This window comes from Pseudomyrmex gracilis, unplaced genomic scaffold (genome assembly GCF_002006095.1).
Source record: "Pseudomyrmex gracilis isolate BER0280 unplaced genomic scaffold, ASM200609v1 scaffold_169, whole genome shotgun sequence".
NCBI classification, from domain to species: domain Eukaryota; kingdom Metazoa; phylum Arthropoda; class Insecta; order Hymenoptera; family Formicidae; genus Pseudomyrmex; species Pseudomyrmex gracilis.
This window is the reverse complement of record NW_018020753.1, coordinates 112,926-133,799: the sequence shown is the minus strand read 5'-3', so window position 1 is coordinate 133,799 and position 20,874 is coordinate 112,926. Positions and strand designations below refer to the sequence as shown.

General features: G+C 44.8%; 3 protein-coding genes across 6 annotated transcripts in view; all 3 read left to right on the top strand.

The window, feature by feature from the left end:
* LOC109857720 (titin) overlaps window positions 1-4,020 on the top strand; it is a 21,936-nt gene extending 17,916 nt beyond the window's left edge. For all 3 annotated transcript variants that reach the window (XM_020434331.1, XM_020434330.1, XM_020434329.1), the window contains exon 8: window positions 15-4,020. In XM_020434331.1, coding sequence (XP_020289920.1) covers window positions 15-3,891 — 3,877 coding nt within the window. In that variant the 3' untranslated portion in view covers window positions 3,892-4,020. The remainder of the gene's footprint in view (window positions 1-14) is intronic.
* Window positions 4,021-16,151: 12,131 nt separating this feature from the next.
* On the top strand, window positions 16,152-19,579 carry LOC109857722. The gene is made up of 5 exons (XM_020434333.1): window positions 16,152-16,550; window positions 16,673-17,086; window positions 18,075-18,551; window positions 18,912-19,469; window positions 19,544-19,579. Exons 2-5 carry the CDS (start codon window positions 16,745-16,747, stop codon window positions 19,577-19,579), a joined length of 1,413 nt encoding a protein of 470 aa, XP_020289922.1. The 5' UTR covers window positions 16,152-16,550; window positions 16,673-16,744.
* LOC109857728 overlaps window positions 19,164-20,874 on the top strand; it is a 30,682-nt gene continuing 28,971 nt past the window's right edge. For both annotated transcript variants that reach the window (XM_020434343.1, XM_020434342.1), the window contains exon 1: window positions 19,164-20,632. In XM_020434343.1, the coding sequence (XP_020289932.1) occupies window positions 19,617-20,632 (1,016 nt within the window). In that variant the 5' untranslated portion in view covers window positions 19,164-19,616. The remainder of the gene's footprint in view (window positions 20,633-20,874) is intronic.

Sequence of the window (20,874 nt, the reverse complement as noted above, 5' to 3'; positions counted from 1 at the left end):
AAACCTGCAGAGAGGCGTACTCCAATCAAACATACTGATAATCTTTATCCAGAAGGAGAGTTTATTGGAAAACCAAAGGAAGACGTTCCATTAAAAGGCGATCGAGCTGATGTAAGGAAACCAAAGGATAACCTTCGTCCTGAAGGAGAATTCGCGAAACGTACACCTTCGAAGAAAATAGAACCGGCCGAGCGAAGAACTCCGATCAAACACGAAGACAATTTGCAACCTGAGGGCGACTTCTACATAGTTCCCAAGGACGATTTTAGTCCAAAACGAGGAGAGCGCTCACCAGTGAAGAAACCTCAGGATAATCTTCGTCCCGAGGGTAAAATGGAAATATCTCCGAAAGACGATTACAAACATGTAAATGGGGAACGTGTAGTTGTGCGTCGACACGAAGATAACTTGCGGATGGAGGGACAATTGGATATTCATCGCTCGAGAGATGATTATAAAAAAATCACAAAAGTAGAGAAAGTTGACATTAAGAGGTACGAAGATAATATCAAAATGGAAGGTGAATTCGAGCGACCAAAACCTGAGGAATTCCAACCTGCAGAAAAGCGCTCTCCAATTAAACATCCAGATAGTTTGAAAATGGAAGGAGAATTTCAACGTCCCGAACACGAAGGTTATCGACCAGCAGAGAGACCACAAGTCAAGAAGCCAACAGACAATCTTCGTCCCGAAGGTGATTTTGAACGTCCAGAAAAATCACGCACGCCAGTTGGTCCCGCTGAACGACGATCGCCCATCAAGCATCCTGATAATCTTTATACAGAAGGAGATTTCGTTGGTAGACCGAAAAAGGACGCGCCGGTAAAAGGCGAGCGAGCGGATGTGAAAAAACCGAAGGACACCCTTCGTCCTGAAGGAGAATTCGCGAAACGTACACCTCCGAAGAAAGTTCAACCGGCCGAGCGAAGAACTCCGATCAAACACGAGGACAATTTGCAACCTGAGGGCGACTTGTACATAGTTCCCAAGGATGATTTTACTCCAAAACGAGGAGAACGTTCACCAATAAAGAAACCTCAGGATAATCTTCGTCCCGAGGGTGAAATGGAAATTTCTCCAAAAGACGATTACAAACATGTAAATGGAGAACGTGTAGTTGTGCGTCGACACGAGGATAACCTGCGTATGGAGGGAAAGATGGATATTCACCGTTCGAGAGATGATTATAAGAAAATAACTAGAGTAGAGAAAGTTGACATCAAGAAACACGAGGACACTCTCAAGATGGAAGGTGAATTCATCGACGTACGTCGCAAAGATGATTATGTACACGTAGTTGGTGAGCGTTTGCCAGTTATAAAACATCCGGATCATTTGCAATCAGAAGGAGACTTTTACATACCTCAGAAGACTGTGGTTGGTCCTGCGGAAAAGAGAACACCGATCAAACATCCCGACAACCTGAAACCAGAAGGCGAATTTGTGCAACGACCGAAAGAATCCGCGCCTACTAAAGGTGACCGAGCCGTCGTTCGAAAGCCTAAGGACAACATCAAACTTGAAGGTGAATTCGACCTCGAAAGACCAGTAAAATCGCCTATCGGTCCCGCTGAACGACGATCACCGATCAAGCATCCTGACAATCTCCATCTAGAAGGGGAGTTTGTTGGTAGACCGAAAAAAGACGCGCCGGTAAAAGGCGAGCGAGCGGACGTGAAAAAACCGAAGGACACCCTTCGTCCTGAAGGAGAATTCGCGAAACGCACGTTACACACACCGAAGAAGGTAGAACCGGCCGAACGAAGAACTCCGATCAAACACGAGGACAATTTGCAACCTGAAGGTGACTTCTACATAGTTCCTAAAGATGACTTCACTCCGAAGCGAGGAGATCGCGTACCGGTGAAGAAACCGCAAGATAATCTTCGTCCTGAAGGTGAAATGGAAGTTTCTCCGAAAGACGATTACAAATACGTGAATGGCGAACGTGTAGCGGTGCGTCGACACGAGGACAACCTGCGTATGGAGGGACAGATGGATATTCACCGTTCGAGAGATGATTATAAGAAGATAACTAGAATGGAGAAAGTTGACATCAAGAAACACGAGGACAGTCTTAAGATGGAAGGTGAATTTATTGACGTGCGTCGCAAAGACGATTACACGCACGTAGCACGTGGCGAACGTATGCCGATTAAAAAACATCCGGACCATTTACGACCAGAAGGAGATTTTTACAGACCTCAGAAGACCGTGGTTGGTCCTGCGGAAAAAAGAACGCCAATCAAACATCCTGATCACTTGAAACCGGAAGGCGACTTCGTCGGACGTCCGCGCGATGATTTCACTCCCAAGAGAGTAACAAGAGCCGAAGTCGTAAGGAGAGAAGATAACTTGAAGATGACAGGTGATTTCGAAGGCACGACGTCTCATAAATCGACTTATACGGTAGTACGTGGCGAACGTGCGGATATCAAGTCGCACGAGGACAATTTGAAACTCAGCAGTGCTACCATGGAAACGAAAACTACCAACAGAGATACATACACACCCTCTAAGCAGGAACTGTCGCTCGCAGGCAAAACAGTGAATCGTCGCAAGCACATGGAATCGTCTTTCACGCTCGGTGATGACACCACCGTGATGACCACGACGAATCAGCGTAACTACAACACTTACACAAGGCGTACAGGAAAAGACGTTGCCGCAAAGATGAGCCAGATGGAATCCGACAGCAGAAAGACCGTGGAATCGCAAACAGACGGATCTGTCGTTACGACGGTGAGACGTACGACAACTTCCGCGACTCAGTCCGATCAGAAAGTCGCTAACGCTCAAACTCATCAACAAACACAGTTTGTTGTCGATCGTCGCGTCACCCAACCGATCGACGGTCCTTCGTCCGGGCTGCAACCTGTGGATTCACAAAAGTTAACTTCTGTGATATCCAATCAGCATCACGAACAACATAAGAGAACGCACTCGAGCGAGCAACATTTGCGATCACAGAATGTGATGCAGACTCGTAGAAGCGTCGAAGACAGATCGATCACAGAAGGTTTACATCATCGAGGACAGATCGTGCGAGGAGAGGAGACGTCTCGTCAAGTGGTCGAATCTGACGAGCACAGACAGCACAAGCAGCAACATACCGAACGTCATCATCAAGAAGTCAGCAAGCGCGATTACGTGAACACACAACACATGGAAAGTCGGCAGAGATCAGCCACGAAGCAACACGAGCAGCACACGATCTCCAGCCAGGCACGATATCATTCGACCAGTCCGGAATTCCGGCAAATGATCAACGGACAAACGTCCACAGAAAGCTCGCAAGTGGACTCGGTCGCGAATAAAAGTCACCATCGCAAGAACGTGATATCCTCGTCGTCGGCGGACATCAGCAACGCGGTGCTACATCGACGTGGCGCGACTACATCCACCGAGGCGCTTCACACGATCTCGTCGACGGCGGCTGATCAGCGCAAGAGCATCTCGAATCTAGCCGAGAGCGGTCAGTACATCAGCAACTCAAGCCAGAGCAGCGACAGGCGTAGCCTGACGTCTCTGCATCGCAGCTCGAGGGATGTGAATCCTTGGGCCTCGTCCAGTTACGAGCGTCCGCAGCGAATCGTACGACAGGACAATCTGACCGTAGGTGGCAAGTTTTACTCGCAGAGCGAGGCGAAGAGCTACGGTAACTTTTCTCAGAGCACGCAAAAGGTGGAGAGAGTCCATAGACAGACGAATGTGTCTCACATCGATTTGAGCGACGGCAGCACCGTTACATCCAGCATGTACAAGAAGGAATACGTTCCCAGGCACAGAGGACCGTGTCCGGCCGCTCTTCTGGAAGCCAAGCAGGCGCCCTTCAAACACACCAGAGACACGCGCAAACACAAGTTTTACATGCCCGTTTTAACCAGTTAAAACCCACTTGTTCGAGCTGAACATTAAATTTTTCTCGAAATCACATGACATTCTGTAACAGCGAAACATTTTTTTTGTCTATACAAAAACATACAACCTAGAAACAATTATTTCTGCATAAAATATAGAACATATATTTATATACTTTTTATTTTCTTAATATGCTGACACTTAATCGACGATCTGAAAAAAAAAAAGAAATATTGTTTTCGAAATTTATATGCGAGCTGTGATAAACTTGTGCTGTTGAAAATTTTCTTTAGTTTTTTTTTTATAACTGTTATAAAAATTATGTATCGACAAAACGCGAAATTGCAAGTGTATGTGTGTACGTACGTATTTGTGTACGTACTTAGTCGTTTTCAAATTTACGCGATATTGAGAGAAGTTTATCAGTTGTTGTCGTCGTAAACATATCTGTCTTGGAGTAATAAACAAACTGATACTGTGAACATTACGATTCGTATATACGTTCGTATATATGAGTCACAGAGATACGTGCGTACGTATTTTAAAGTAAGGACATGCATATGTTATTACTCATTTTTTTATCTGTCGATGACAGATGGATTCGCGTTCGTTTACACATCTTTAAGAAGAGAATTTTACTATTTCTTCTTAACTACGTGCACAAAGCAATAACTAGAGCTTAAGTCTAAGACACGAGCGAATCTGATGAAAATCAGTTTCGTCCGATTACGTATTATAGGATACTAATATGCGTTACATTCTATTCCTACGGGACTTTACGCGGTGTAATACGAAGTTTTTACGCGGGCGAGGGAGAAGAGTCCGTTTCGCTTTATACGTTTTATTTACTTCCCAGCTTTATGTTTTTTTTTTTTTATGTGTTAACGCACATAGCATTACATTCCGCATCTTTATATCCTCGCAGCATTTAAATCAAATCGATCGCAAGGATACGTTCTTTTTTTCTTTTTGTTATAATTTATGTTGTAGAACAAACATAATTCGGCTGCTGCTTAATATATGATGCTTATTATTTACTTTATGTTAACCATTTGTTTTATCAGTTGAAATAAAAAATTGATTTGTAATCATTTGTCGCGTGAGAGTTTTATTTATTTTCCTTTTACGTAATAAGAGAGATACTCGTTACATATCGGTGTATAGAGAGTTGTCATAGATAATATTTAAATGTGTAAGAAGATTAGAAAAAATATAGCTGAATGGTATTGAGACAAAAAAGTGTCGTTTGTTTATATTCCGGAAATCTCGGAAATGTAAAAGATTATCATCGTTTATATCGTAAAAGATTAAGTAACATTTTCTGCACAAAATATCGAACGCGATAATGTATATACGTACATTGAAACGATAATCGGATCAATATACATGACCATAGGCTGTTCGCGGGTAATGTGAACGGATTAAGCTTTTATGGTTCATGAAGAAAACTGTCTCGCGCGGTTGTGTTGTTTCGAAGCTTTGTTGAAATTTGACTTACAAAATATTAGGTACTCTGGCTCTGGCGCGTATGCCAGGTTTTACGCGCCGTAGAGATAAGATAAGCGTAAAAAAAAAAAAAAAAAAAAGTATTATATATTTTTTACTATATTTTTGTAGCTGTGTTGTATATGTGTATACAATTCGCGTAATAAGCAAGTGCATCGATCGTATTGGTGTCACGTATAAATTAAAACGTTATACAGTGTGTACAGTCGGAGTACAATGATTTGTTATAATTGTATGTGACATTAGCTTACAAAATGATACAATAGCGATAAATAAAAAATAAGTAAAAACGTATAGGTACAGTTTTTATATTGTTCGTTTTGTCATTGTTTGTTGTTTTGTGTTATTTTTATTTGTGTTATTTTTATTTCAATTTTGTTTTTCTTCCAAGGAGAGAGAGATAGAAATTTTATATATATTTTATTTTTTATGTATATAAAAAACTCTTGTGCGCTTTGAAATTGAAATTTCTCTATCTCTTACATATTTTACATTCATAATTTTTCACACAGACCTTCACCCACTTTTGCAAACTGCACTGCGTTCGTTTGAATCACTTTCTTTCTATTTTTGCGCGAACAACCTGAGTAAAATTTCTCAGCGAACGAACAGTTTCTGCGTGTTGTTCTGCGCGAGCAAAAGAGTCAAAAATTATAAATTATTTAGTAAGTCAGAAGAAGATGTCATATGCAAGGGAATAAGTAAGGCGCTTCGAAGCTGCTTTACCGTTACTACCTGTTTCTCAGAGGATATTTCGTTCTTTTCGTCTTCTCTCCTTCTGCCTTCGTCGTCACGCTCTCGGGATATAAACAAGCATGTTTCCAGCGCCCGTGGGTAGCTACGAGTGCTTTTTTTTTCTCTCTCCTCCGTTCATCCTCTTTTCTATAGTTTTGCGCGCGGTTCTTTGATTTCTTCTGTGTGAGATCAAGAGGATTGTTAACCCTCGGCAATGAGGTTGCCGAAAATTTCACGTTTCGGAATTGGAAGTTTCACTTCGGACTACTTTCGTGTCCTTCTCCTCGCGAAAATTACAGGTTGCGCCTCTAATTATTTGATCGTTGAAATTTGTTCGGCGAATCGACTTTCAATGTGACCGATCGGAAGGAACGTTTTATTTCGATAACGAAAGCCTGTGAAAAACTTTCTATGCGCCGATGCGCGCGTAAGCGAGTCGTGACGGTCGACGTTGCAAGAAACGACTGCTCTTACAAATTAACCATAAAAAATTTAAAAGTGGTTGTCGATTGAAACAAGTTGTACATCTGTTCTGACAATTCCAGATTTGTTACAACGTTAAATATTGTCAATGTTTTAATACATCTGTAATTTACAGTTTTTTAATAGCTCAAATATATAGTTCAAGTTTCGGTCTTCGATCGCAACAGACGTTTTGCAACTCGTGGAATAATAATTTCTTTGTCACTTATCGCTGATTATACATACATATATACGATAGATGCAATTAAAGCAGCGCCAACATACCGTTACGTAGCGGCTTCTCTCACTCGACTCGTTTCATTGATGTTACATAAATAATTAATTGTGCGGGCAACGATCTAGTTACATCGAACGATTAAGATGTCGATCTATTAACCGCTAATCGACGGTGATGGTAATTACACGGCGCGTCCGCGAAGTGGCACGATTCTGAGAGGAAGCAGAGATCATTACCCTCTTTCACGACTATATATATATATATATATATATATATATACGTGCAGTTCTTCGCGCTGCAGAGAAAAAGTCGTGACAAGAAGTCCATATAAAATCGAAAGGACGATCTTAACGCGCGCGATTACAGTCACACATATTAGCTCAATGCGTATCGAGGATGCGTTTGTTGCGTTGCCGTTATACGAAACGAGTGTATCGACGAGCGCACACACGCGCTTCGATGACGTGTGTGTGTAACTTCGCGCGATCTCGTACACGAGCAAGAAATAAAACGTGCAAAGCGACAAAATCACAAAACAACGTCGTCCTATTAACCGGGTAATCGACGAGTTGTCGTCGTTGTCATCGTCGTCTAGACCTCGAAGTGGTACGATTCAGAAATGGCCAGCCACGCCGAGAGCGTTGTCCTCTTTTGCGCGCTGCCGGAGTGCCCCGCTACCTGCAAGCGATTCGTAAAGTCACCTGCCGCATACCTACCTACCTGTCTGCCTCCGCGAGCGCTCATTCACCTCTCTCTCTCTCTCTCTCTCTCTCTTTCTCTTCCCTTCTCTTTTTTTCCGCTTGCTGCCGCGTCTCGCCGCCACCGTCGCGAAAAAAACATTCGCTTTCACGAAAGTTCGCGGGACTCGACGTACGCTTGAGAGAGGATGTTGCGAGGAAACATCTTTGCGGTGAAATCCGCGACTTCTGCGTTTTCTTCCGCGCGGAAAGTTGAAACAGAGAGAAAGAGAGAAAGACGTTCGTGCCGCGCGAGTTTGGTACACACGACGCGTAAAATACAAAAATCTGAAAAGAGATCATCTCGCGCGATTTCTCGCGCAAACGCTCGTCTCTCATTATCGCAGTGAAATCTCCGACACAGATTGTATTCTTTTCCCGAGGCATCCCGAAGTACATTTTTCTCAGAATCGGCGGATTGGAATCGCTGCCGATTGCCGCGGCAAAAAGTAGACGTGCGAGTCTCCGCCTAGAACATCGCGATTCCTTCCGTTGCGTCGCTAGGCGAAAACGGCGATAATGTCAAAAGATTCTGAGGAATCTCTGCCGACGAGTTGCTGAACAAAATTCTTAGCACGTGGCCTCGTTGCACCGTTGCTCGCGCCGATTTGCCGTCTTTCTGTATGTGTGTGTACGTACATATACATACGGAGTTCCTAGTTGTATGTGGAGAGAGACCCACGTCATGGCTCAACTTTCTGTCAAATAGAATCCCTCGCTCGGAATCGCGACCGCCATGGTCGTTGCCGTTAAACGACCGAATTCGATACGCCCGCGATTGCCGCCCGATCAAAGCGTCGATTTTCTATTACACCGATTTCACGCGCTCGTGCGTGAACGCAGGCTGGCGGCGCGTTGCGATTTTGCGGTCGCGAGACTGTTCATTAGCGTGTCCCTTTATTTATAGAGCGTTTTCTTTACGTTGCATCACGAGAGGTGCATTTCACCTCTCGTCTCTGTAGTTTTACGACAGTACAACCCTGAGAAGAGTGCGCGCGGAATTTAGATCGAAAAACGAGCGAGTAACACGAAAAAACGTTAATCCTCTTTCTATATAAAAAATTCATGTGTACCGCAAAGTGCGCGTTTCGATATCGAATGTATCGCATCTATTGTTGTCTCTTTTCCGCGTTGCCGATTAGTTGGTTGATCAAGTCGAGTCGAGTCGAATCGAATCGGTAAGATCGAGAGAGTAAATAATGACAGAAAAGCGATTTTGACAGTTCGTCGTATACGTGGAGAAAATTAAAAACGTGACTAAAGTAAAGTCACTTGACAGAAAAAAGTAGGAAAACAACACGTGACTATTTAAAGTAACAAGATTGTAATTTATATTATATATAACATTAAATAATATATATTATACATACAATTTATTATATATAGTATAATATAAAGTATAATACATATAATTTATTATATATAGTATAATATAAAGTATAATATTATACTTTATATTGTATATTATATATATTATGTGCATACTACCGTAAGGTCACTGACCTCGGCCGCGCGACCTTGGCGGGGTCATTGACATCGGTCACGTGACCGCGGCGAGGTCACTGACTTTAGTCACGTGATTACGGTATATATATATATAGATATGTGTGTGTGTATTATATATAGATATAGAATATTATATATAATATATATAATATTCTCTGTTTTACTCTTGTCTCTGTAACGTGACTTTAGTCACGTGTTGTTTTTCCATTCTCCCGTTTTTCTTTTATTTTTTGAGTTTGATTTTCATGCGTTATTTCTGACATCTCTCATATGTACATCATGTGTATTATATGGTTTTGTAAGACGTATATACTACCTGTCATCGCGGTGACAGGTTGTATTTACTAGCACAACATGTTAAAATAAAAACAATAACAGCATAGCGCGCGCCTGTGTTGTGCTATATATAGTGTCAAAAAAAAACGTAAGAAATAATATAAAATCAAACGCGCATACGTCCATACGATCTGAATTAATCGTTTTGTAATCGTATGTGCACGTGAACAAGAAAGTGGAGTGAAAGATTTTTTAGCTACAGGTGTTAAAGCGTTCACGCTGCGATGCGCTGCGGAAAAACACCATCTCCCGAGAGACTGTAATTTTATTGTCGACGCGAGAAACCAAAACGTACGCGTTTGCACGGCGGCGCTCGTTCCAGCAACCCAGATCTCCGCGCGATGGAAATATACCGTTAAAACGCGCCACGGCTCGTAGCCGTTACTCCTCGTTCGACGAATCGTCGACTGGCAGGAATCTCCGTCGTTCTTCTCGTTTCGACTTGCACCAGATCAGTTTGCGCGCCCGCAATTATACGTTTATAATCGCTGTGTTATCTCGCGAGAAAGAATATTCGGAACACGCGCGCGCGCGAGTGGGAAATGCGGCGAGGAAATAAGTGAAGTTTTCGAATTTGGCCAAAAAAGCAGTTAACGCGCGCTCCATCGTCAAATTATATCAAAATTTTGTTTTTCTCGCGTTATCAATTAGAATTTTCATTATTCTCTCGTTCAATTTTAATTTTAATTAATTTTTAATTAATTAATTAATTATTTTGTGCATTCTAACATTTTTCAAATGCAGTCTTTAAATAAAGTTGTTACGAAAGGAGCGCGGCTTGTCAGTCGATTAACTCCCGAGTCGGTCAAACTCTTTTCTTATGTCGGATTCTGCTTTTACGGTGCGTGTCGCGCGGCGCTCTAACAAATTTCCGGCATTGCCGTCTTTTGCACGCCCGCATATTTGCAGCGCTTGCACGATTCTACAAGCGAAAGTACTTTTACAGCGCGGCGAATTATCGGTGGGTACGTCGTCGTCGTCGTCGTTGTCGGTGGGAAAGAGGATGGTATTCAATGACTGCCGACAGATTCACTCGTTCCCTACTTTTCTCGGTTAGCTGGGGTTCTGCGGTTTTGCGAGGCAACCGCATGTACGGACGCGCCTGACAAGATTACCTGCGAAGGTGTGAGAAGCGGATTGACGTAACTGGAGTAAATAACTTCGTTTCTCCTGGGCGCGTTCATTCTATCGTCGCACGTGACTTAGATGTCACACGACGATACGCGAAATATCGTCAATTTTTGGTTCAGTGCAATTGCAAGTGTTTTGCGACATTCGGATGCGCAGTCAGCTGCGAGGTGTGCAAATAATTCACATAGTATTTCGTTGAAGTATCGCTTCCGTAAGTTGAGGAATCAACAATACACGGAATCTCAAAGGTGATCTTTGTCATTTATATCCTGTGAAATAAATTTAATTATTAAAAATACATTCAATTTAAATTGTGGAGATGTTGTATATAGGGCATGGCTGAACAGGTTGGCAGGATGTTTTTGCAAACAAATAAAATAAATTTAATTTAATCGAGAAAATACACGTGAATGGTATTAACAAAATAGAGCGCAGAGCGATAGTCCGTGTGGTATGTCGGAGGCGCGTTCGAACATTGACGTAACTGGAGTAACCTTCTTTTCTTTCCTATTAGCTCTCTCCTCGCAATTGAAGCGCTACCGTCTTATCTCTCTATTTCTGGCTCCTTTGAGAGCGATATAAATCACGCACCAGATGCAAAATACCATATACAAACTGATGCAATGTAATTACAATTTTTTTTTACGCGCTCGTCTCGTGAGCGTTGGAAGAAAAATCAACTCTGTGTTCTCCGTAAAGTTTGTGTACAAAGAAACTTGTATAACAAATAAACTCCGAATAAGAATTCTAGAAAGCACAGATATTTCGAAACGAAACGACGAAGCGAATTGATATGCGTGCGTGAATTTTAACGCGTCCCGAATGCGTGCGTGAGATTTATTAGTCGTATCGCGAGGGAGAAACGTCGAAGCTGAGAAAGATCGTTGCATGACGAAGTAGGAAAGTATATATATGTACGTATGTATGTATATATATATATATATATATATATAATATATACGCGAATGGAGAGAAGGCGTATATATCGTGAGCGAGCTCGAGCCCGCCGCCGGCACTTTTCTCCTGGCTAATCGTTATGGAAAGTCCGTGGATAATATGGGACGTTGTGCGCCGCGGAATCTCGCGTAGGATCGAAAACGCGCGCCCGTTGTCGACGTTGCTGAAGCGAGGAAAATTACACGGGAGGGAGGGAAAGAGGAGCCGGAGGGGAGAGAAGAAGAACGAGAAAACTTATCAGTCACATATAAAGATTACACGAGAACAGATATTCGAAATGTCGTTTTTCTGTAATCGATCGAGAGATTCGTAGAAGGAAGATTACACGCGCGAGTGCATTGACGCGAATGTTTCTTCCAGAATTCGCGTTGCATCCGGTCGAAGATGCGGTTAAAAAAGAAAACAAAAAAAAAAAGAAGATCCACGAGTCCGATGATCTCTTCGGAAATGAAGTTTTCGTGGGGAATTTCTTCGAGCGCCACTTTTCAAGTGGTGCCCGGGTCCATTCCGCTCGTTTGTTCCAAGTCTCACGGGGATAATACGAGAGACACCGGTCGGAGAACAGAACGCGGCACACAGGATCGGTTCGGCACGTCGACGACATTGCTGAGGAAAGGAGTGGTACACCCGAAGCGAGAGAGGATGGAGAAGAACGGTCGCTCTGCGCCAGTGTAAAGGAGATTGGCGACCTAACGGGGAGAAAGAGCGCGAGCGAGAGAAGGGAAACGTGGACGGAAGAGCGAACGGGACGAAAGGCGGTGGGTGAGAAAGAGAACGCTCGCGCGAGGTGCGCGGTGCGAGCGAGAGAAAAAGAGGGACACGGACGGGACGGTGCTCGTAATCAAAGGGGCAAGCCGCGGCGTGGAAGAAAGTCAGCCTACCGAGCGGCTCATCAGTCCGGCACGGCGCGGTGTCCCGAATGCACGTTGAAACCATCGATTTTCCGCGTATATCGGAATCGTACCGCGATTACGCACCGCGATCGCCACGCAGCAGGTCGCGCGGCGTGGTTCCCTCGTCGCGCCAAAACTCGCCAGTTCGATTCCGAAATAGATCGGCGCGATGCGTCGGCGGTTCGTTTCCGACATCCACATATGTTTTGAAAAAATCATACATTCGTGTGCATAATATAATCGAACATTGAAAACAAATTCAAACAATTGGGAGTAATTGAGAAAATTTTATCAAACAAGAACGCACGTGTGTAGACTGAAGAAGAGGGAGCATAGTCGCAGGACAAAATCGTGAATCAACTTTTGCTTTACAACGCGAACTGTGGCGAACGATCGAGGGATTTAGCAATGCTCGCGAACGGCAGATGAATGGTACGTATATCAGGTGATAATCAACTAGAAAATTGCGAGAAGACGCGCAAAGATTGCGCTGAGTAACCTCAAGAAATATATAGACTGCGTTTTTTCTTTTTCGAATCTTCTTGTTGCGCGGTTTGGTGGCTTTGAAGAAAAGGCAGAAGAAGAGTGCAAAAGCGTGTGCGCGAAAACAAACACGAGCGAAATATGAAACTGCAAGATAGCCGTGAAAAAAAATCCGACAGACAGACATTCCGGCATGCTGTGCACGCGATGATCATATTCGTTTTCACATTGTAAATCCACTGCACCGACCAGAGATCGAACGACTGTGTTAAAAACAAAAACAAAAAAAAATCAAAAACAAACAGTTATATCGCGAATTATTTAACGAAGAGAATAAAAAATACGCCACGTGCCTGTGGTTCAAAAGAACGCTCGCTTAATCCAATTAGCAACACTCTATACGCATACGTTGTACGGCTTCGATGCACACGTCAGAGAAACATCAAACTATACGTCACATGCAAGGATGCAGTGTCTAATTGACAGACGCAAGGAGACGATTGTTTTGTGGTTTTTGTAATTAAGATAAAACAATTTTTGACCTGAACAGATAACAAAATAGGTTTTTTTTTACTCTTTTGTTCTGAAACAATAATAGAAGTTTAACAACTCTTTTTCATTCACTAAAAAAAATACTGTTTGTTGTCAATGTGCGAATAGAACATAATGACACACAGTTTCTCGTCATTTTCCACACACCTTGCGAGAGATATTCCATTGTGCATAAATAATTGTTCTCGATCCCGTGAAAGTCTCGCATGCACATCGCTCGCCTGGGTAGGAAGCAGAAGCGTTGCAAAAGAAAATTCTTATGCATGCACTCGACTTGATTATCTGTCGATCGATGTGTGTTTCGACACCGACGAATCGCGAAACTGTGTCTTAAACACAAGAGGTTGCAATAAAACTCCGACTGGTTTGCCGATATATCTTGTAAAAAAAAAAAAATGTCCCGAGACGTCATCGTCTTCAACGCGTCGTCGAAATATTTTCCACACGATCGAAAATTGGTCGCAAATGCACGCGGAACTGATTTTCCCATTTAGCGGCGATTCACGTACATTCTTTCTCACAATTAAACCGTTCGCTCTTGTAAACACACTTCTTTCACACGCGCGCGTTACATAGTAACACATAAATCGAGGTTATTACCCCACGGGTGGTCCGCGCCGACGACGTCAAAATACACCGGCGTGTATTTAGGACGGACCCCGACGTGATTTAAAATAATGAATGGAACGCGTTGTCAAAATTCACGAAGCGTGTCGGCTCGAGTATAACCAGTTGTTGCATAACGACAACCGGGAAAACGCGGAATTCCGATGCAGTCAGTGCAGACAGTTCCATTTTAGTCGAGCGCATTTCCGGACGTAACTGTTCTAACGAATTCGAACGGAGCTTCCACGGTCTTTCTCGGCACAATTTGTACCCGTTAAAGAACGCACGACTCCGTGCCTCGTGCGTTTCTACTAATTACTTCAATTACGTCTGTTTAATATTAACACGACGTTGCCGGCCACGCGAGCGATTCAAACTTACAATGACATCTCGTCCCGTCTATCCCCGCGAATAGACCTTACGTGCTTCCGATTCATTACGTCTTACCGGGTGGCCATAATGATTACAGTTATATGCAAATCCTTTCCCACACGAGAGCGGATGGAATGTGTTAATTGGCGAGGAAAGCGCAACTCATTCTCTCTCTCTCTCTCTTTCTCGCGTCCTTTTATAATTAATTTTTATGATGCTACGCTGCAAAGTCTTGTGAAATATGTGTGTCGAGTATCGAAACCGAAAGATTAAACTGTGCGACGTTATACACACGGCGAAGCCCGGTTTGCGGACGAGCGCGCGTATTCGGGAATCGCATCGCTCGACGTTATTTTTACGAGGTTTCGATATTGCCCACACACGCGCTCGTTCGCTCAGAGAGCCAGCGCAGCACATATCGAGACCGTGGCGATCGGCCTGCGGCTACGAATTCCGTTACGCGCACTTGTACGGCTCCTCGAATCTCCCTACAGTCTGCCCACGGCGGTACTTTTTGTGCTCCATCTGCGATCTCATCGCCGATTTTCGACGCCGATTTAACGATCTCTCCACCGGGTGTGAAGTAAAAATGCGCACCTTGCGCGCGCGCGCAACGTGAGAGATGCAATTGTTGTTGCAACGATAAAACGCGAAAATTGCGCGAGTGTATATTAGCGCAAGAATTGAACATATCAAATGTGTTGTGAAAAACGAAAAAAATTCTTTTAACGGTTACAAAAACAAAATGACAAGGAACTCCGCACTTCCGACATGTAAACTGATTTTCTAGATCTCCGCGTCGCGCGACGGAACATCATCGCGGCGATGCACTCGATTAGTTTAAGTCACTGGACCGGAAAATTCTTGACAAATCTCGTACATCATTTAACAAGCAGCCTCGATGTAGATACTGTTATATTTGTAGCGCAACATGTGAGGAATTGACGCGGTCGACATTCGCGACAGAGAAAATTTGTTTATTTTTCAATGTTATTTAAATTTAACATCCGGTCACATACAAAAAAAAATGACGAGAGAAGACGCGATGAATGCAAAAGAAGATCGGAAACACCTACGTCGGAGGAGCCTTCGCGATCAGCTGATTGCTCGACAGTGACCCCGGGTCACTATCTACTTTCTACTTCTCACATTCTGCCGAGATCTTGGCGGTGATAGAAGGGAAGGAGAGGGGTGGCTGTGCACACACGATGCCTTCGAGTAGAAACGGACGTACTTTCACGGCGACGACGGTATACATATCGTTAAATTATCGAGATACTGATGAGTGAAAACGGATGGAGGCGGAGCGCGTTGTTCACCTGCCCGCGGGAGAAAAATACGATGGAGGATTTATTGGCCGGAGAGTCTCCTCTCGGCTCTCGAAAGAATGTTTATGACAACGTCGCCGTACATGCGCGCGCACGAGAAAAGTTCCGCGTCGTGAGAAATTTATCCTTGTAATTTATTTGCAATATCCACGACGGGGGCTAAGGATGAAAGCGGACGATCGTAAATAAGGAAAAATTTTTCGAAATTTCTGAAATATAAATGGAAACTTTATCGATTTGTCGATTAAAAAACTCTTGGAAAATAAACGAGAAAGAGGAGAAGAGAGAAGATCGAATGTAGCTTTTCAACCAATCGTAGTTACAATTTTTGTAAAAAAAAAAAAACAACGCGTCAGCCTCACGAAGAGAATCGTGGAATGTGAAGCCCCGCTCGAATCGAAGGTTAACCGTGGCTAAACAAATGTCAAGCGTATAACAGAATACAAAAGTTACAGTTAACGCTACGCCGCCGCCGAGTACACATACATATACGCGTACAAATGCTCCGCGTCTCAAGGTGCAATTTATTCCGACACGTGTCCTGTTTGTTTATAATTCCGTTCCGCCGCTGCGGAAGACTGTGGTCTAATGACGCGATTAGTAAAACGAGCAGGTACGACGACGGGGGAAGAACATGAAAGTTCCGTATTTAAGTTGGTCACGCGACTACGGCACGCCGAGTCGAGATCGTCTAATCGTGATCCTCGACGACGCTGTGTGACACGATTCGTCCGTTTGTCGTTAATCGATTTTACGATCGCAGATACAGACGAGCAAGAAGATAAATCGTGTCTGGGAAACGAGCGCGTCGAAGAATTTTCCCTCGTCCGTGATTTCTGCCATTGTTGTAAATATAATCTTCGAAATAAACAGGTTTTTCCATCAAGAAAAACCTGTCCTTAGATATTACATCACGGAGCAAACCGGGATCGTCGTCTAATAATGTATGTCTTTCTGACCTGTTTTCAGGGAGTGGCTAGCGTACTGGCCGAGCGTAAAGATCAGCGGTGTTGTTGTCATGAATTAAGGCCGGTCCGGAAAATGGACATCGCCAAGGGCACAACGGAGGATTTCGTGACGGTGGTCAGCGTCGGTAGTCAACCGCCGGATAACTTCGTGACCGTTCTGTCGATTGGAAACGGAAAGAAGAACGATGAGGAATCCGGCGTGAGCAAAAGCCCGGCGAACGGAATGGACGGGTATATCGAGGAGGAAGTCGAGGTCTTTAGACTGCCCGGCGAGCGTCTTGGCTTCGGGCTGAAATTCGAGGGCGGCAATAAGACGTGCGAGAGAGTGAGAAGGTTATTCGTGCAGAGCTGCGCGGAGCAGAGTCCTGCCAGCAGAGCGAAATGTTCGTGGGGCAGTCTGGGCGAGGGAGACGAGGTAAGGGAATTCACAATTATACGTTTTCGAAAACGTATTTCTCGCGTGCTTTCGAATTTTGTTTGTTCGTCTGTTTGTTTTTTAATTCTCTCGAAAAAAATTACACAAGATGCACGCGAGATAAAATCGCGGTTCTTCTAAATCTTCGTTTTCATCATCATCGTGTTTTCAACCCAAGTTCGTTTACTTGTGTGTGCGCGTTGAACGTGAGTAATTTCTGCTTTCGCTGAAATTGATATTTTTGTGCTGTAACGCGCGCGCGCACACATGATGAATTCAAGAAAGTAGCGTTTCATGAACATGTATGATTTCATTCTTAATCTTAACGCTACGTGAGATCTCCGGCGCGTCATACGTGTCGCTTTCGATTGCGGAACCGACAGGTTTTCTTCATCATCATCTACTTCTGAGATCTTCGCGCGACGGATAAGAGATCACAATTGCGCTCGCGGAGCGCCGTGGCAGATGTAGCTCTGTCTCGATGTCGCGCGTAAATGACTGACGCACAATTATTTTCACGCATCGAACCGCGACGAGCTTGCATCTGTAATGCGCTGTCAGCGATTTGAATGAACGAGCGTAAGAGAGAAAGGGGAAAAAGATACATATATATATATAAGGAAAATAACGGAGATGTGTTTTCTCGCGCGCTCGCGAATTTAGAACGCATTTATCTTCCGAGATTTTCTAAAGAGACGTTAATTTTGTAAATTTGCTAAAATGTTCACAATATATTAGGATTGAAGACGTTAGATATTTGTAGGACGTAACATATTCTCACATTTTGCGCGGGACGCACTTTCTTTCGGCTCCCACGGCATCTGCGATTTTCAAGACCCACTTCCTGAGCAATAATTCCCCCGAGAGAGGCTTTCCTTCTCTCATCTCCCCGGCGTGTTTACATTGCAAATTATTATTGCGGGCTTCAATCAAAGCCCGGCGCGTACGTGTACCACCGCGTCAATTACGTTACATATATATCTTGCAGGTACTTTCGATCGACGGTGTACCGGTGACACACATGACCCGGCTGGATTGCGTGAGGCGGCTGAAGGAGTCGCAGCTGGTGATCAGGCTGCTGGTGAGATGCCGCGGCGCTCTCAGACCGGAAGTGGTGAGCGCCGAGAGAAAGATCGAGAAAAGCAAGATACCGCCGGAATTGCCGTCCGCGCCGCCGCCCGTGCCGCCGAGGAAGCTGCGACAGCCGCGGGGACCCGCGGACGGCGAGGCTAATCCCAGCCCCGTCAAGAAACCGATCAGTCCGAAATCGCATAACGGGTCGCAGAACGGTTCGCGAAACAGCTCGCAACAAAGCTCCCCGGCCTCGGGATCGCAGAGTCTGACCAGAGTGAGCTCGTACGAGACCTGCGAATCCTCGCCGCCGAGAACCGTCAATGGATCGAGTCAGGCGAGTCCGAAAGAGTCGCCGAAGGACCGTTCGCCGGAGTTCACGAAATCGAAACAGGTGTTGTATCTTACGCGTTGCACCAAAATAAAAATAAAAAAAATCCCTACGAACTCGTAATACCGGTTGTAAGTTCAGAAATCAATATAAATATTCGGACAGAGAGAAGCAGAAGAAATATTCAGCCACATTTTAAAATTGCGGCAATTAGGTGAAAAATATTTAAACTTGAAACAAAAATCCAAATTTTAGGTCTGTTTGAAAAAGTATATTAATTAAAGAATTACGAAAAAAATCGGTGTGACTCTGAAATTAATGAGCACTCAACAAGTTCTTAAAAAGCTAGGACAAGATTATTAATTAAAAATTAATGGTCTAAAAATTCGAAATGGAAGAGTATATGACGATCTCCGTTTCCAGGAACCGCCGGAAGCGATGGTTTATCTGGACGCGCGATCGCAATGCGGCTCCACGCATGGCAGCACGTCGGACGACACCGGCAGTTCCATGTCCACCGTGGTGGACAGATTCTCGACGTCCGATCGTGTGTCGACCATCTCGACGGCTTCGACCGCGTCGACCGGCGGCTCCGAGCAGCTGACGCCGAGCGAAATCTCGGGCATCGATCGGGATTCCGATCGACTGTCCGATCGGGACGTGCTGCTGTCGCGAGCGATCTGCCCGCTCGAGCATCTCGAGCGGGACTTCTCAAACCCGCCTGACTACCTGCTCCGCCGTCTCGCCAGTTCCGAGGCGGTGACGCATGTAGAGTCGCGGGGTGAAGTCGAACGGATCACGGCGGTGGTCGCGCCGAACACTGTGCTGATCGAAGAGACGATCACCCTCCAACCGCCTCTCAGCTTTCAGGACGCCCCGCTGAGCTACGGACACGAGACCAGGCCGGATCTCTTCTATACCGCGGACTTGGCCGCCGACTCGACCACGCATTTCAGACCAATTAAGGACGACGCGGAGCTCGTGGAACACGTCAACGGGGGCAATAACGAGAAATACCGCGACGGGAACCGCACCGTTCGTTCCAACACCGACAGATCATCGTCGCCGTCACCGCCGCCGTTGCCGGCTAGAAATCACGTTAATAGGATCTGCGTGAATCAAGCGCGGATGAGCGAATCTGAAAACGACGCGCAATTTTCCGCAACGATGCCCGTATCTCACGACGACAGGGAACTTCCAGATGCACCTTTGTTGCCACCAAAGCCGTTGCCGAGGAAGGACGTGAAGGCCAGACGGAAGAGGCCACCTCCGCCGCCTCCGCCGCCGAGTATAACGCCGCGAAGAGAAGTTAAATCGTCCGTTGAGTCGAATCACGGGGAGAAAGAAGAAGACAGAGAACTTCCGCAAGTCGCAGCTGTCGTTGAGCAGCTCGTTTCGCAATCGGAATCGTGCAATTTGTCATCGAGCAAGAGCGACGTTTTCGGAAAGAGTTGGGAAACCGAAATTTCGGGTGAAAATGTCAACGGGGAATTGAAAAGCGATAGCCTTGACACGGAGAAAGCGAAGAATTCGGAAGAGGACGCGCAAATAAACAAAGTTTTCGAAATTATCGAGATCCGAGTGGCTAAAGGTTTGCAATCCTCCGATCAGGAGGAGATCACGAGGAACGAATCGGACACCACGTCCGAGACGACGAACTGCGAACAAACTGGCGTACGAAACGAAGAAATTACAAGCAAATCGGATCAATTGCAATCGGCAAACAATTTGGACAAAGTCTCGTCGTCGGGTCGTCAAAATTCAGAACCGACCGAGGACAATCGCGTTAACGAGACAAGCAACGAAACGGAAAAACATATAGATTCGGAAAATCAAAGAGAGGACGGCAGATTGAACGATCGGGACATGCGCAAGGAAACGTTTTCCTCGAAAGCAAAAAATAATTTGTCATCCGAGAATTTGGCGTTTCGAGAGAGCGAGAACGACGAAACGTATCGATCGCTGGACGAGGTGAACGACGACATGAGAACATCGGAAGTGAATCGAATGCTGGACGACGATGAGACCGTCGTGGAGGAAGAGGACACGAGCGACGAAAGCGACGACGGCGACTATTACTGGCAGAGCAACCTCGCGACCATCGGCGAGGAGGAGGAAACAACTTCCTTGGAATATGCAAACGCGTAAGTTCGCGCAATCGAACGCTCGGATCTTCTGCAGTTCTCGATTTTTTTTTTTTTTTTTTTTACCCAACGTACCGCCGATTGTGATCAGGAAACGTTGTGTGTTGAGAAATTCAAGACCGCCGCGCTCGATAATTCTCTCGGATACGTAATTCGCGTGCATCCACTTTCACCGTTTCTTGCATCGCAATCTGTTGCATTTGCAATTTTATTGTTCGAAGTTTTGAATTTTACCGCGCAAT